The following is a 16052-nucleotide window of genomic DNA, read 5'->3' as shown; positions in this document are numbered from 1 at the left end:
AAACATTAATTGAACGAAATGCACTACAAATTAACTGTTAATTATTTGTCGATGTTTTTTCGTTTTTTGTTTTGTGTCAAGGGGTGTCACATCTCCATTTGAGCAACAATTTTGACATTTTTCTTTTACTCTATTTTCAAGAGTTTTCGTGTTTGGATAAGCTTGACTTTATTAACTTCTATGGAGACAAGATTTAAAGAGAAAGTAACTTTTTGTGTGTTTGTTTCTTCTAGAAACTAAAAGTTAAGGTTAGAGGTAAATAAAGCTAGCAAAGAATATTAGCTCTTTTTTGGTTTTAACTTTCCTGAGACATCAAAAATAAAATAAAATTAAAACAAAAGTGCAGAAGAGAGAATAAGCGGTATGCTGAAAATAATAAACAGGCCACAACAAAAAAAAAGTAATTCAAAGATAGAATACCAAACTATTAAAATTAATTTAAATAAACAAAAAGTAACAACAATTGTTTAAACAAATTAAATGTCAGTGGGGTATTTTATTCCTTGAAGTAACACCATAATAGTTTTGTGTAATATAATTTATTTTTAAATTTAGCTTATTTTTGGTGTGAATTTTTTGAATGTAATGGAGACAAGGCTTCAAATAATTAGGTGGAGTGTAGAAAATGTTGTGGAAGGCTGGTTCATGTCCAGTCCCAAAAGCCAGCCTATTACCTGGTTATTCATTTTGGAGTTAATTGACGGGTTTTGCCAGAAAAGGGTTTAGATTTCTTTTTTTTATCTGAACAAGAGTGGCCAATTTCTTTTACTTCACCTTTTTTTTACAATAATACACACATAACTCAAATATAATTTTTATGTTCAAAGCATCATATGCACTCATGGTCCCTTATGCACTTTAAGCGCCATGTACCCCTAGGGCCACTTATGCACTTTCAGTGCCATTTACCCCCGGAGACCCTTATGCACTTTAAGTGCCATTTACTCCAACCATTCCTAAAATTCATACAGCGTTATCTTTGCTTTCGGGGATAATAATATTTCCAGGAAATACAGCTTGCCAACTGTTATTTCTCGATGAAATGGGCCTTTGGATACAAAAACCATGTACACAGTATCTTGCGTAGGGCCTCATGTCATGGATACATTTGAATGCCAAAATACATGATATAAAAGAATGGGAATTGGGCCTAGTTATTATCAATTGATAAACTGATTTTGATCAAGGTATCACAGAAGTTTCAAAGATGTTTGGTGTTTTCGATTGTGGATACATTTGTTTAAAGAACTCCTGGTGTGGTTTAGTCTTTGAGTATGCATTTTTATTGCTGTATATGGACTTTAGTGAAGTGTCCTCCTATCACTGGCATGTCAATTATAATATACACGTCTAAAATAGAGACTTGTGGAGTACTACATTGCACCGGGATTCTATGACAGAGTGATTCCCCCATTCTATGAGGCTGGGAAGGAACTAAATACTATTTAAGGGAAAGTAAAAGAAATATTCAGTTTTATAGAGTGTATGCCCTGTAAAGGCATACACTGTACAGTGTAAAGGGAAATGTATCCACTGATAAATTTTTAATTGAAAAGTGTATGCCAAATATTCCCATATTCAATTTAGAATATTTCAACTGTCCCACATATCCGTATATAATACATAACCCTGACGACAAGATACGATTTTTTAGTACATGGATTCCTACACAAATTTCTTCCCGGAATATGTGTAGTAAACATTCTTGGAAAAGGAAGAACGAAACCAGCCGTATAAATTGGGACCACACCAAGTAAATAATGAATGGTAATAAGTAGCAGATGTTTTTAACTCTACCATTCCCCCATCCCTACCCAATGGCCTTTTTAAAGCCAAGGTTTTATGAGCTTTTTCCGAACTTAACAAAAACCCTCACATATCACCTTATGGATTTAAAGCCTATTTAAAGCTCAGCTTTTATTAGCCTTTTTTGTATTTGCCAAAAACCCTGACATATCACCTTATGAATTAACAATTAAATAAAATGAGTAGTATCCTGTTAATACCGATGACTACGCCCATAAGCACTACTCATAATGTAATGGTCCCAAGCACAGAGGTTTTACAGTACCGGGCTAACGCATTAGTTTGAGTCCCCATGTACCCATCCAGGGTGCTATGTCCCCCTTCAGGGCCCCAATACCTCCAGCCTCAATTTTTTCAACTTTGATTTTTTTTTCCACTTTTTATTGGGACAAGGAATTATTTTGGTACTTTATATAGGATTTTATATAGAAATATATTTGGATTAAGAAAGTTTTTCTTTTTTTAAAAGTCTTAAAATAACATTAAGTATACTTATAACAACAGAAATTCACTTGTGATATTTTCGAAACACAAAATGGATATGATACAGATATGTTATTCATGATTTTTACTATAAGAACAAGAGCTAAAAGCTCATATGGCACTTGTGACGAGGTCGGAAGAGCCAAGAGCTCATATGACACGAGCTCTGGCAATTTCTAAGAATCAATAGATTGCTTTAAAAGGAAAATCAGAGGCTTAATGCCGGTCAGGATTTAAAATAAGAGTTCTGGGTCACGAGCTCCTCCTAAATATCAGAATTCATTAAGATCCCATCACCCGCTCGTAAGTTAAAAATACCTCAATTTTTCTAATTTTTCCTCTCCCTTCAGCCCCCTAGATAGTCAAATCGGGGAAACGACTTTATCAAGTCAATTTGTGCAACTCCCTGACACGCCTACCACTTTTCATCGTCCTAGCACGTCCAGAAGCACCAAAATCGCCAAAGCACTGAACCCCACCCCCTAACTCCCCCAAAGAGAGCGGATCCAATCCAGTTATATCAATCACAAATCTACGACATTTATAAGTGGTTTCCAGGATTTACAGTTCCCCCTACAACTCCCACCAATGTCAACAGATCTGATCGGGATTTGAAATAAGAGCTCCGAGACATGAGTTCTTTCTAAATATCAAATTTCATTGAGATCTGATCACCCGTTCTTAAGTTAAAAATACCTCAATTTTTCTATTTTTTCCGAATTAACAACCCCCAGCTCCCCCAAAGAGAACGGATCCGTTTCATTTATGTCAATCACGTATCTATAACTTGTGCTTATTCTTCCCATCAAGTTTTGTCCAAACCTCTCCACTCCAAGCGTTTTTCAAGATTTCCGGTTCCCCCTCCAACTGCCCCCAATGTCACTGGATCTGGTCAGGATTTAAAATGAGAGTTCTAAAACACAAGATCCTTCTCAATATCAAATTTCATTAAGATCTGATCACCCGTTCGTAAGTTACAAATACCTCATTTTTTCTAATTTTTCCGAATTACTCCCCTCCCCCAACTCCACCAAAGAGTGCGGATCCAGTCCGGTTATGTCAGTCACTTATCTTGTACTTGTGCTTATTCTTCCCACCAAGTTTCATCCTGATCTCACCGCTTTAAGCGTTTTCCGAGATTTCCGGTCCCTCCCCCTTATAACACTAAATCCGGTCAGGATTTAAAACAAGAGATCTGAGTTACGAGGTCCTTCTAAATATGAAATTTCATTAAGATCCGATCACTTCTTCGTAAGTTAAAAATACCTCGTTTTTTTTATTTTTTAATTCACCCCCCCCCCCCACAACTCCCCCAAAGAGAGCGGAACCATTCCAGTCATGTCAATCACGTGTCCAGGACTTGTGCTTATTTTTTCCACCAAGTTTCATCTGGTCCCTCCACTCTAACAGTTTTCCAAGATTTTAGGTTTCCCCACCCCAACTCCCCCCAATGTCACCTGATCCGGTCGGGACTTAAAATAAGAGGTCTGAGATACAATATCCTTCCAAACATCAAATTTCATTAAGATCCGATCAGCCTTTCGTAAGTTAAAAACACCTTTTTTCTAATTTTTCCGATTTAACCGTATCCCCCGCTCCCCCCCCCCAGATTGTCGAATCAGGAATAAGACAATTTCTAATTTAATTTGGTCTGGTTCCTGATACGCCTGCCAAATTTCATCGTCCTAGCTTACCTGGAAGTGCCTAAAGTAGCAAAACTGGGACAGACAGACAGACCGATAGATAGACAAACCGACAGAATTTGCGATCGCTATATTTCACTTGGTGGATATCAAGTGCCATAAAAATAATTTTGATAGAGACATTTTTGTTTCACTTTTTTTTTAATTAGAGATTTTTCAACTTTTTTTCTTATCTTAAACTGACAGTAACAATGTTCCAAAGACATTGTTCATATTAGAATTTGACATGGTATGCTGGTAATGAGGTTGACATTGACAATTAAAATTAATATCTACGTAAATTTGAGAGGTTATAAACAAATAATTCGGTCAAGTCAATATATTTTGAAGTGGGCCATAGGACAATAGGTTGTTAGATTGGTAATTTTGATAGACCTAAATCAAAGATTTATTATGTGGCCTGTTATAAGGAAATGAATGATATTACTAGCTAGAAAGAAGCTTGAATCAAGGAATGTACCGTGAGAAGCAATTAAATAAAAGCACTTTTGCATATAACAAACTAAGCTGGTAGGAAAGTTCCGAGTGTCTTAGTTGCTGACTGAGCATCAAAAATTTAATAAAAGCAATTTTTAGTAAAAATAAAATAAGGTAACTGATAAATTCCGAGTGTTTTAGTTGCTGACTGAGTATCAAGAATTTAATAAAACCACTTTTCAAAACAACAAACTCGGCTAGTTCATAAATTCTGTGTGTTATAGGTGCAGGCTGAGAACCAGAAATTTGATAAATGCACTTTCAACTACAACAAACTCAGCAAGGAGTTAAGTTCCGAATGTCTTAGTTGCTGACTGAGTATAAAAAATTTAATAAGCCAGTTTTGAGTGCAAAAATTTCAGCTAGTTCATAAATTCTGTGTACTATAGTTGCAGGCCTAGTACAAGATATTTAATAAATTCACCTTTGACTGTAACAAATTCAGCTAGAAGTTAAGTCTTGAGTGTCTTAGTTGCTGAGTGAGTATCAAAAATTTAATAAAACCGGTTTTGAGAACGACAAACTCAGGTAGTTTCTTAATTACGTGTGTTATAGCTGCTGACTCAGAAAAAAAATTATCGAAAGCAGAGACACAAAAACAGACGCTGAGACACACAGGCGGAAAGAGAGAGAGGAGGGAGAGAGAGAGGGGGAGAGAGGGGGGAGAGAGGGAGAGAGAGAGAGAGAAAGAGAGGGAGGGATAGAGATGAAGACAAACACAAACACATAAAGCCATATACACAGGCATGCACACAGACGCAGAGACAGGTAAACAGACTCTCAGACACATTGACATAGAGAAAGAGACAGAAAGAGAGAAAGAGAGGGAGAGAGATAGAGAAGGAGCGAGAGGGGGGAAAGAGTGAGAAAAAAGCACACATGCACACACAAAGTCAGACACACAGACATGAAAACAGACGACAGACGAAAAGACAGAAAAACTGACACTCAGACACTCAGACACAGCGGGAGGGACAGAGGGAGAAAGAACAGACGCAGAGACAGGCAAAGAGACGTTCAGAGACACAGGCACAGAGAGAGAGAGAGAGAGAGAGAGAGAGAGAGAGAGAGAGAGAGAGAGAGAGAGAGAGAGGGAGAGAGACAGGGAGAGAGTGAGAGAGAGAGGAAGAGAGAGAGAGAGAGAAACACATACAAAGTCAAACACGCAAAGACAGGCAGACAGATGCTCAGACACACAGGCAGAGAGACATAAACACACAGTCATATACGCAGGCATGCAGACAGACGCAGAGACAGGCAAACAAACGCTAAGACACACAGGGACAGAGAGAGAGAGAGAAAGAGAGAGGGAGAGAGAGAGAGAGAAAGAGAGAGAGAGAAGGAGAGAGAGCGAGTTTCTATTCAGTTTTTTTTTAAGATATTGACTTGCAAAACTTTATGGGGATGAACCTGTGACCTATAGTCTAATACTTCTCATTTTGTGATTAGGATATTTTTTTGGCCGGGCATCATATGATCATTCCAGATTTCTCAACAAGACAATGCAATAGATGAAATAAAATGCAAAAATACATTAAATGATTTTACCTGTTATTTTGTCTTCATAATCTGCATTTCCAGTAAAAGCCCCCCACAGAGCATTTCCAACAGGACTTGAGAATAATGACTTAACAGGCTGTAAGGTCGTAATATTAACAATAGCATCTGATGTAAGCCCTGTATATTCTGTTGAACCAGACCCTTCTGTCTTCGCTAAAATGGTTTGAACTTTGAATGTTTTCAGAATTTGGTGATTTCAAGGTTATGACAAAAAATATAACTGGCAAAGCAACTTAGCAAAGAAAAGACAGGTTTTACTCTCCTTGATAATACAGGTGGAATAAAACAAAACCATATTATCGTCAACCAACGCAAATTGAAAAGCTTGTGACAATAAAAGGTTTTGAAATTGGACATCTATGACAGTGCACCCACATCAAACATTTTAGAGTGGTAAGTCAGGGTACCATATTCTTTTCCTTGTCAGGCTAGCGAAGTAAAGGATTATTTTTGAAAAACACAGGAGTAGTATATAAAATAGGGTTTCTGCCTCATCTAAATCGCCCCATCAATTTACATCATTTTCAGTCCATTTTACATCATTTTAACCTCAAATATTACACATTTTGAACATTTCCCGTGACTAAATTCAAAATGAAAACAAGTCTTTGTCAAAATCCAATTTGGTCTCATTTTTATACTTCTAACAATATGAACCCCACCAAAGATCACTCCATCAATTTACCCCATTTTAAATTGAGTTGACACCATTTTAAATGAAGATTTCCAAAATTTTTATAATTTCCCATTTTGAGCTTTTAAGATCAAAACGGGACATGTGAAATACAAATTTTATGATTTTGTGAAATAAGAAATTATTTATATTCCATTTTTCTTATATTGCTGATAAGATGATAGTTTTGATGATAGTAATTGATAGTTCGATATCAATATCTAAATAATTTATATTATCTTTATTTTTTCTTTCTATACCCTATAGAGTCATACTTTTATCTATTTTTTTAATTTCTTTTCACGACAACCGCATTGAAGTCAAAATTCCAAGGTGCAAATAGATCAACCATTTTACCTTTAAAATCAATAATGAAAACTATTTTCTTTCCATATTTAGTTTTAACACATTTCAATCCTTTAATCGTGTATTCCATTCCAGGGTCTAAATCTTCTTTACTAATAGTTCGATTATATTTCCATTTCATTTTCATTTCGCTTAAAAGTTTCTCCATTTAATAGTTGCTGATCTTATTAAACAAATTTTCTGAATCAGAAATAATTTATCCAACAAAATGACTTCCGCCTAACTTTGAATAAGTTTCCAATACAGCAAATGGTCAAATGAAACACAAAAATATTGTATCAACTCTCCTTACAGGCCTGCATTACCAAGTTGTTAAAGCGATCGACCGACCACCGGTTGCGATCTAACGATTCGAGTCTACCTCGTGTAGCAGTTGATGATGTAAATACAATCGGACCACTGACCCAGATCAAGGAGTGAGAAGCTACCAAATTCCCTCGAAACAAAAAACCTTGTGGGGTTTGCCTCACAACCCGGGCTGATGTAAGAAAAAGTATTATTTGAATCTAACGATTTTAAAGTATTACTTGAATAAATATTGGGATCATTTAATAAAAATAATGTTTTTTAATATACCGAATAATTCTTGTGTTTTTTCATTTTTTATTCTATTATTGATATATAATTTATACTATTTCCATTATCTACCTTTTGGGTTTTTATCAATGAAACTAATTCATAAATTAATAATGAAATATTAAGTAAATAAAATCAATATCTTAAACATTCTTTTGTTGTGCTTAGTTTCTCCAAATTGAATATAGACCAAATCTTCGAGGAACTCGCGAGAAATTGCTGTGTCATTTTTTGTGCAGAGAAGCAAGCTACATACGCCGTCTTTGTTAGAACTATGAAAAGAAACTAATGTAATGATAAGATGAAGCAAATAGAAATGAGCAAAAATAAAGCAATCAATAAAAAAGCAATATTAGTGAGTGGAGAGTAAGAAGGGTTTTATTCATGTTTTGACCTTTACAGACTTAACGCAATATTTATAACAATTACAGTTATTTATAACAATATAAAAACAGGTTCTCGTTCATTCACTTTTGTATGCGTTACTCGCACTTTACATGTCGCACGTACAGATAACTGCATAAAGCCCTTCGTGTATACCAATAGCATTAAAAAATTAACTGCATCTGCACCTTTTTTGAGGTTTGCGACATTTCAAATTCTTCTATTTTCTGCATTAATATCTTCTTTTGTTACTTTTAAGGTACGTTTTACTAATAGTCCTTTGTCATTAACTCTAGTCAATATATTGTCAGGTGATAAATTTTAATATGCTTGCTAATATCTTCACCAAATTTCAGATTGTTAAGAATTTGATCTTTAATAATTTCTTTTTTGAAATCACCTGCCTTTGGAACACTAATTGCATCAGTACCGTTTTGGGGTTAGCAACATTTTCAATTCTTTTCTTTCCCACATTTGCATCTTCTTTTGTTATTTTTAAAGTATTTTTTATGAATAGTCCTTCACCATCGACTCTAGTCAACATATTTTCAGGTGATTGATAAATTTTAGTTAATCTATTAATATCCTCACTTAAATACTGATTTGTAGCAATTTGTTGGTTAACAATTTCAACCATTGGAATCCTTTAAAACAATTTAAAACAACACATCTTTATAATTCTATAATGTTATTTTATATTTAACAATATTCGTTTCGACATCTCTCAATGTTTTCTTTGCTTCAGTTTCATAGTCACCCTCTTTGAAATAAACATATACTTTTGATCTTAAACCTACAAACTCAGACATTATTGTTGCAGATAATTCATCCTTCATCATACCTATCACTTTTTTATCGACTGCAGGGAAGTTATAAGGGTTATATTTTTATAATCCAAAGTACCAGGTTAGCTTTAATGTAGCATAAAAATTCTCAGTTTGAAATCAGTATCAATAAAACATAAGTCAATACCTCCACTATATTTTGCTTTCATGTATTCATAATGAAATTCATACATCGATAACTTAGATAACTCTAATAGAGTAAATTCAATATAAATAGGTTTACCTAGATTTATTTTTGACTAGCCCATTCTGGCTACCGAGAAATTCTCGCTAAAGATTATTTCCGATCTAAAGTTATGTTTTTCAGTTATTTTTTATCTGTTCATCACTGGTGATTATTACAATCCTTGCTCTTTTTCTAACATTTTCCATGGTTTTCCCACAACAATCATTATTCATGACTTTAAAAAATCTTTCTTGAAACCATTTGTTCCCCTTTGTCATAATTCAGTATTATGATTGATATTGGTGACTCAGTAAATACTAGTATTCTGTACTTTTTTCATTACTAAGCCATGTTTTAAATTAACTTCTAAATTCCTATAATGTATAACATAATTAATTTTATTATTTAAAGTTGTACTTAATTTATGTTGAAAATGTTCAGGAAATAGTGGCAAATCTTTATATAAATTGTGTAATTCTCTTGGATATTCTAAATCAACTTCGTAAAGGGCTCCTACATTATCCTTATTCATTTTTGATTTAATGCAATTTTTTAATTGTTGGTAATAGTCTGAGGTGTTGATTTCTTTTAAATGGTCGGGTATATAAAGGCAAAGTCTTTTTCAGGAAGATTTTGTAACATTACCCAATCATATTAATTATTAGAAACTAAATACATTAAACAATTTGAAGGTTGTGTTTTATTACAGTTTTTCATATATTTATTATTTGCTTTAAAAGATCTTTTCATACACTGACATATGCCTCCTCTTATTCCTTTTTCAATAAAGGTATACATATCTTCATCAGAAAATAAAAGAATTTCATCTTAGAATGTTTGATGAAAACTTCCCACATTATTCCTGGCGTTGAAAAGAAGTGCAGTGAATCTAGCTTAAAATTATTTAAACATACATTTCTAAATTTTCAACATCAGACAAAATTAAATCATCCTTTTTAGATGCAATATTGGGTAATCTAATAGCGGTTTACATTTACTTAATTCCCAAATAGATTTCGCTCTTATATACTCTTCTTCAGAAATATTTTTGCCTGTTAATCTAGAATGAAACTTGCATATTGAAGGTAATTTTCTATTATTTATTTTTTCATAGCTATCAATAAATTCATAGGGATAAATGCCTTTCTTCATTATTTCTTTGAATTCTTTAGTATTTTGAAATACATCAGAAGTATACTTATAATTGTTCCTTAAACAATTGGAATTTCCTTTACATTCACACTTTGCTAAATTTTCAGAAAGCGGATTTAACAATGAAGCCATGAAACAGAGTAAACCTATAAAACGCATTTTGTATTGGCTTTCAGTAACAGTTGTTGTTTTATAAAACGATATAAAACTCTCTGCTGAATCAAAAATACCGTCACCAGGTACTAATTCAGTAAGAAATAAATGAAAGTAATTTTGACAGATTATGCATTACAATAGGCATATGTTTAGGAGTTTTAAAGTTTTATTACATTCTGCATGAGTAAATCCATCAATATTACCAGTCATATGGTCGTGATCTAGGAGAAAATTATTATCTAATATTTCCTTTTCACAAATATGATAGCTTTTAATAGTTGTATAATTCCATTTTTCTCTTGGTTCTGGTGTATAATGATGATCTCTCTGTCTATTTTCATATTCATTGGCTATTTTTTACAAACTTTTGCTATAGCAGTTACAAAATGCCCGCTAGCGTCTTCACCAAAGTATTCCTAATATTAATTTTGTGTTGTATGAAAAGAACAACATACTTTGAATCAGTGTTGGGAAATACTTAAGCAAAAGTACTTAAGTAAGAAATCTAAGTACTTGTACTCTGTTTAAGTAAAAAATTTCTAAAGTACTTAATACTTATACTTAAGTAAAAAACTGAAGTACTTAAGAGTACTTAAGTACTCAAGTACTTTCTTCATGGCACACAAAAATTATACCGGCATGACGCAGAGCGATGTGATGAATTGAACTGCCTATATATTAGTGGATGAATGGATTTTAGTCTTTGAGAACAGCAGCTCCTGGCTCGGTGCAAAATTTCAAAAAAGGACGCTATTATGGCGGAACTACCATTTATATTGAACAGAAATTTGTTTGTGATCAATGGGAAAATTTAGAAGGATGATGCAATATCTGCCATATGCAAAAACTGTCCAAACAAAATTCTGACGGGTCACATGGATGCAACAAAGAATTTCCACAAACATCTCAAGGTGAGTTTGCACATCCTTCTGTTTACCAGGAGTTTGCTGAGCTGAACAAGAACAGTAAGAATAAAAGAAATCAAGTATCAAAGAGGCTAGTGAACTTGTAGGCTCACTTTTGGGGTAGTTTGAAGCTGAAGATAATGAAGATAACACTGCCTGATTATAGCTCACCTTCTAGAAAAGTTAAGGGAGATTTCTTTGCTGCAAGACCGTTGAAACTGACACAGTCAAAAGAGAATTCTTTGGTACTGTACTATATTATGGATGAGACGCAACCCAAGTACACTTTTGAGAAGCCGTCATCAAAAATTTGACAACAGGTCTTGCACCTTATGCAAAGGTTCCAGGAAGAAAAGCTTTAGCTACGCAAATTTAAGCTAAGTTTGTTGAAGTACAGAAAGATATGATTTGTGATTTTGAACTAACCAACTAAATGTTGTTGACAAATGACATTTGGTCTGCCAACAACAAAGGATACCTTGGGAATGACTGCACACTTGCTCAACGAGGATTTGAAAAGGAAATCTTATGCCCTTGCTTGTTTCTGGTTCAAGAGTTCACACACTTATGACAGAATTGCTGAACAACTGAATAGTGTATTTGCCAGGTACAAAATTGCAGTAAATAAAACGGTAGGAGGGGTTTTGACTGATAACGCCTCTAACTTTAGTAAGGCATTCAGGGAATATCCGATGGTTTTCAATGAAGATGCTCAAGTCAGTGATGAAAAAAATGAGGATGAAGCAGGCCAGAATGACTCATTCTCTTTTACAAACGTTGGAGAGATACTCAATTTTCATGACGTCCCTGAGTATTTCCAACTTCCTCCACACTTCAGGTGTGTCAGCCACACACTTAACCTGCTTGCATCCACTGATGCTGATAAAGCCTACAGTGATATTATATATAAAGGCAGTACCACGCCGCTTTTTCGATGTGTATTGCTCTCTGGGCTGCTGTGAATAAGAGTTCAAAAGCTGCTGATGCAGTGAAAGAGGTATATAACAAACAGCTTATAAGACAGGTGGTAACCAGGTGGAACTTGAAGTAGGAAAGTGTCAAACGTTTGATGGATTGTCACAAAATTGGAAAGCTTGCTGACATATGTGATGCTTTACAAAACTAAGGTTAACTTCTTGTGATGTTGAAATTCTTGAAGTACACATGAAAATTATGGAGCCAGTAGCAGTGGCATTGGACATTCTTCAGGGGGAGGAACAATGCTACTTTGGTGCTATTTATCCTACAATCAAATTGCTTGAAAGGAAGCTAAAAATAGTGAAAGATTTGGCAAAAGTCAGCCAGCCTTTGATACATGCTCTACTTGTGGGTCTCGAAAAAAGATTCCCCATGATCCTGGGCGACAGTTCTTCTTGCAAAGGACTATGTTATTGCCATGGCACATCATCCTTTCTTCAAATTGAAATGGTTTCCTGACAGGGATGTAGCAGTTAAACTCTTGGTGGACAAAGCAAAAAAGACTGAAGATTTCAGAAGTACTTATGAGGGTGATAAAGGTAGCTTTTTGTCTGGAGATGAATACTTTGATCTTAGTGGTGAAGAAACTACTTGTGACAATTCTGACAACTGTGGCCATGAAACCAATTCTGTGAATTTGTGATAAGTGAATTGTTGTTGGTTGGTGGGGGTTGCCTTTGGGGTGTTAAGTTTATTCCCATTTTATCTGGTTTTTGATGGATACTGGTCCTGGGCATTCTACAGGGTTCTTGGTATCTTTTATTTATTTTTATGTTTATTTTGCTGGACATGTCAATGGGTGGTGTTGTTGACTGGGCAAAAGACGGGAGAATATGTTTAATTACACTTGTATGAATTGCATGCAGTGAAGTATGGATGTTGTATTTATTTAAAGAAGTTTTTTCCATCCTGTGCATTACAACTTTGTCTTCTCAGCTGGGCTCCAGACATTTTGTAACTTATTTTATTATTAAAAAGAACCTGAACATATAATGCTGTAATCGATTTTTTATACTGACAAATTCGGATTGTTGTTGTAAACAACTTTTAATTATTTCTGCAATGACAGCCATTTATTAGGAGCTGATTTAATCAAACAAAATTCAATACCTTTTAAACTCTACTTTTTCAAAAAGTAAAAAACTTTAGCAAAAAGAGCTGGGCACTGAGGAGGGAGCAGCCCCTTTCATATACAAAGTAATTGCTGTTTGTTTAAGTTTTAATATTGCTCTATACTTTCAGTTTAAAAAAAAATTATTTAATTTTTGAACGTTTTTGAATTAATGCATGTTTTGATTTTGGCTCTCCACAGAAGAATAATGAAAACAAAATTTGTATATTTATTTTTTTGGCTAAATGGCTTTCTCATAGTTTTGACTGAATGATTTTGAGAAAAAAGGAGAAAGCTGAGACTTTGAAAGATCTGCAGTATTATCACTGTGGGACACTCCATAGGCGACTACATTATTCTTCCTCTTTTATTTTCAAGCTCAATGCATTTAGAAGACAAAATTTCAATATCAACAGCTAGATTAACCTCATTCTGCACCTAATCTTTCCACATTTCAGAGACCAGTTATTTAGTTTGAGTTACACCACACATTTTGATTGGAGGATTATTTGATGGTGCTGATTTGCTCCTTGATACCAGCCATGTTATCTCAGGTCCTAACACATTGAGTTCATGCTCTGGATGTGGCTAGCCTGAACTTTTGACATGGTGTTTTCAATGATTTTAGATCTATCTTCATCAGTGCAAAGTTCCACTAGCTTTCCTTTCTTCATTCAACACAAAGTCTGACATCTCTGAGAGATTATTTCCCAGTTCATTCTATTGCAAGGAGAATATCCCTTACCACTTAATTTCAGACATGATGCACATAGCCACATATGGCAGAAGTTATACTTGGTCACAGATGAGTATAGTGGAAGTACCTTTAAACTTTGTGAACTACAATTGTTCTGCATATTATGAATTAAGAATTTTGTTCTAATAATGTTTCCTTCATAATAGCCTTAATTGTAGCCTAATACCTAGTTATTTCACTGGAATCTATAGCAATGTTATGGGTTTTCCCCAAATTTGAGAAATAGATTTAGACTACAAATCTTTAAAACCATTTAAATCTAGAGTGAGCAAAGGTGTGAGGCTCAAAGCATGGTAATTGTTTAGTTTTGTCACTAGCTATCTAAAGATTTAAAGTGGAAACCATGCTACAAAGCAGCATAGTTTTCATACCATAGCACTTAGAAATGCTAATTCTAGAAGCTTATCCATTTCTGGTTGACCCTCCTCCTCTATGGGGCAAACTAAAAATGGGTAAAGTGAGCTTGCTTACAGGTAACATTACCTATAGAGCAAAGCATATTAGTTCTTGAGCCCTGAGGACATTGGGGTGAGGTCTGTATTCTACACTTATTTAATAAATATAGAATACAGACCTCACCCTGCTGCCTGCAGGGCTTATAGACTAATGTGCTTTGCTCTATAGGTAATGTTACCTGTAAGCAAAATCAAATATTTGTTTTGTTCACAAACAGCTGGCTAGTTTAAACTTGAAAGTGAAGCACCTTGGATATTAACATTAATGAATGCATGAGTTTTTTAATTATGTTTTGACTTTCTACTGCATAGAAATTGCTAGTGGTAACTGAAATTAATACTTAAAATATAATTTCATTCATACTGTACAACCATAAGTTTTCCCTTGGCTTCAAAACCCATCTCACTTAATGCATTTTCCACTTTACAGCATAGTTTCCACTTTAGACAGCTTGTGATGAAACTAAACAATTACCCAAAGCACTTGTTGGTGCCTCATTAGAAAAAAGGATCTATTTTTTAAGGTGTCACTTTTATAACATAAAGAATGAAAAATGTCATCAAGGGTCAGTACCCTTTATGCTCCTGATATATTCCCAAGAGTTTAATTCCCCTGGCTTAATAGGGACATACTACATATTATAAAGCAAGAATTTAGCCTATATATTATAGCATTGTACTGGGGACAACCAGGAAGAGGAGGAAAAAGGGTTCATTGTCACAAGAAAGGCCAAATATTGGAGAGAAAATCCTAGTGGCACTACTTTTATTTACCTGCATTTTCCCTTTAGAATTTTATTCATATTTAGGCTGCTAACTACAATGACACTGAGCTGTTTTCCACTGAAAAAGAAAATCTTTGTACCCAGGAATAGCCTACTCACTCACCATCCTCTTCATTTATATCTAGGGCCCTGTCTATTGTCTTCTGGGCTTCTCGGAGGGCTGTTTTAGCTAACCCAGAGAACCCTTTGGTATTAAACCAGCTCATTGTTAGTCATTCATTTATTCTTTCTTATCTTCTGCTAGACGTTGTGTAGATTTTTCGCAGTGTTGATTACTGCAAAAATAAAACCATTACGATCTTGAAAAAATCAGTATATCAACCAAAAAATCACCAGAATTATAATACTCTTTATCAATGTAATGAAAACTTATTTTGTTTCTTTACCATGTTTCATACAGGCACAGATATAGGAGGGGGGTGAAATTGCCCCTCTAAATGTGGACAAATACCTTTAGATTGGTACTTTTTTTTCACAAGCGAAAACTACCTTAGAAATTTTCAAATATGCCTTTTCCCAACTTTATGCAGAAAATAAAATAAAATCCTTGCTTCCTCCCAGAGGCGCCATTTGGGTGGGGCAGGGGTGGGCAAATGCCCACCCCAGATTTTTCAGGGGGCCCAAGCTTCAACCAAAAAGGGTTCTTTGCCGGCCATAATAATAACACTATTTGCTATTAACCATTGTAAACTTTGAAAGCAAGTTAGATACATA

General features: G+C 34.5%; 1 protein-coding gene across 3 annotated transcripts in view; it reads right to left on the bottom strand.

Moving 5' to 3' along the window:
- The window catches only part of LOC136029961 (TATA element modulatory factor-like), a 241771-nt gene extending 226178 nt beyond the window's left edge, over nucleotides 1-15593 (bottom strand). For all 3 annotated transcript variants that reach the window (XM_065708519.1, XM_065708530.1, XM_065708538.1), the window contains exons 1-2: nucleotides 15442-15593; nucleotides 6018-6182 (exon numbers count right to left, since the gene is read on the bottom strand). In XM_065708519.1, coding sequence (XP_065564591.1) covers nucleotides 6018-6182; nucleotides 15442-15544 — 268 coding nt within the window. In that variant the 5' untranslated portion in view covers nucleotides 15545-15593. The remainder of the gene's footprint in view (nucleotides 1-6017; nucleotides 6183-15441) is intronic.
- Between the last annotated feature and the right edge of the window lie 459 nt (nucleotides 15594-16052).

Source organism: Artemia franciscana, chromosome 1 (assembly GCF_032884065.1).
Source record: "Artemia franciscana chromosome 1, ASM3288406v1, whole genome shotgun sequence".
NCBI classification, from domain to species: domain Eukaryota; kingdom Metazoa; phylum Arthropoda; class Branchiopoda; order Anostraca; family Artemiidae; genus Artemia; species Artemia franciscana.
Note: the sequence above shows the minus strand (reverse complement) of the source record. Positions and strands in the feature narration are given on the sequence as shown.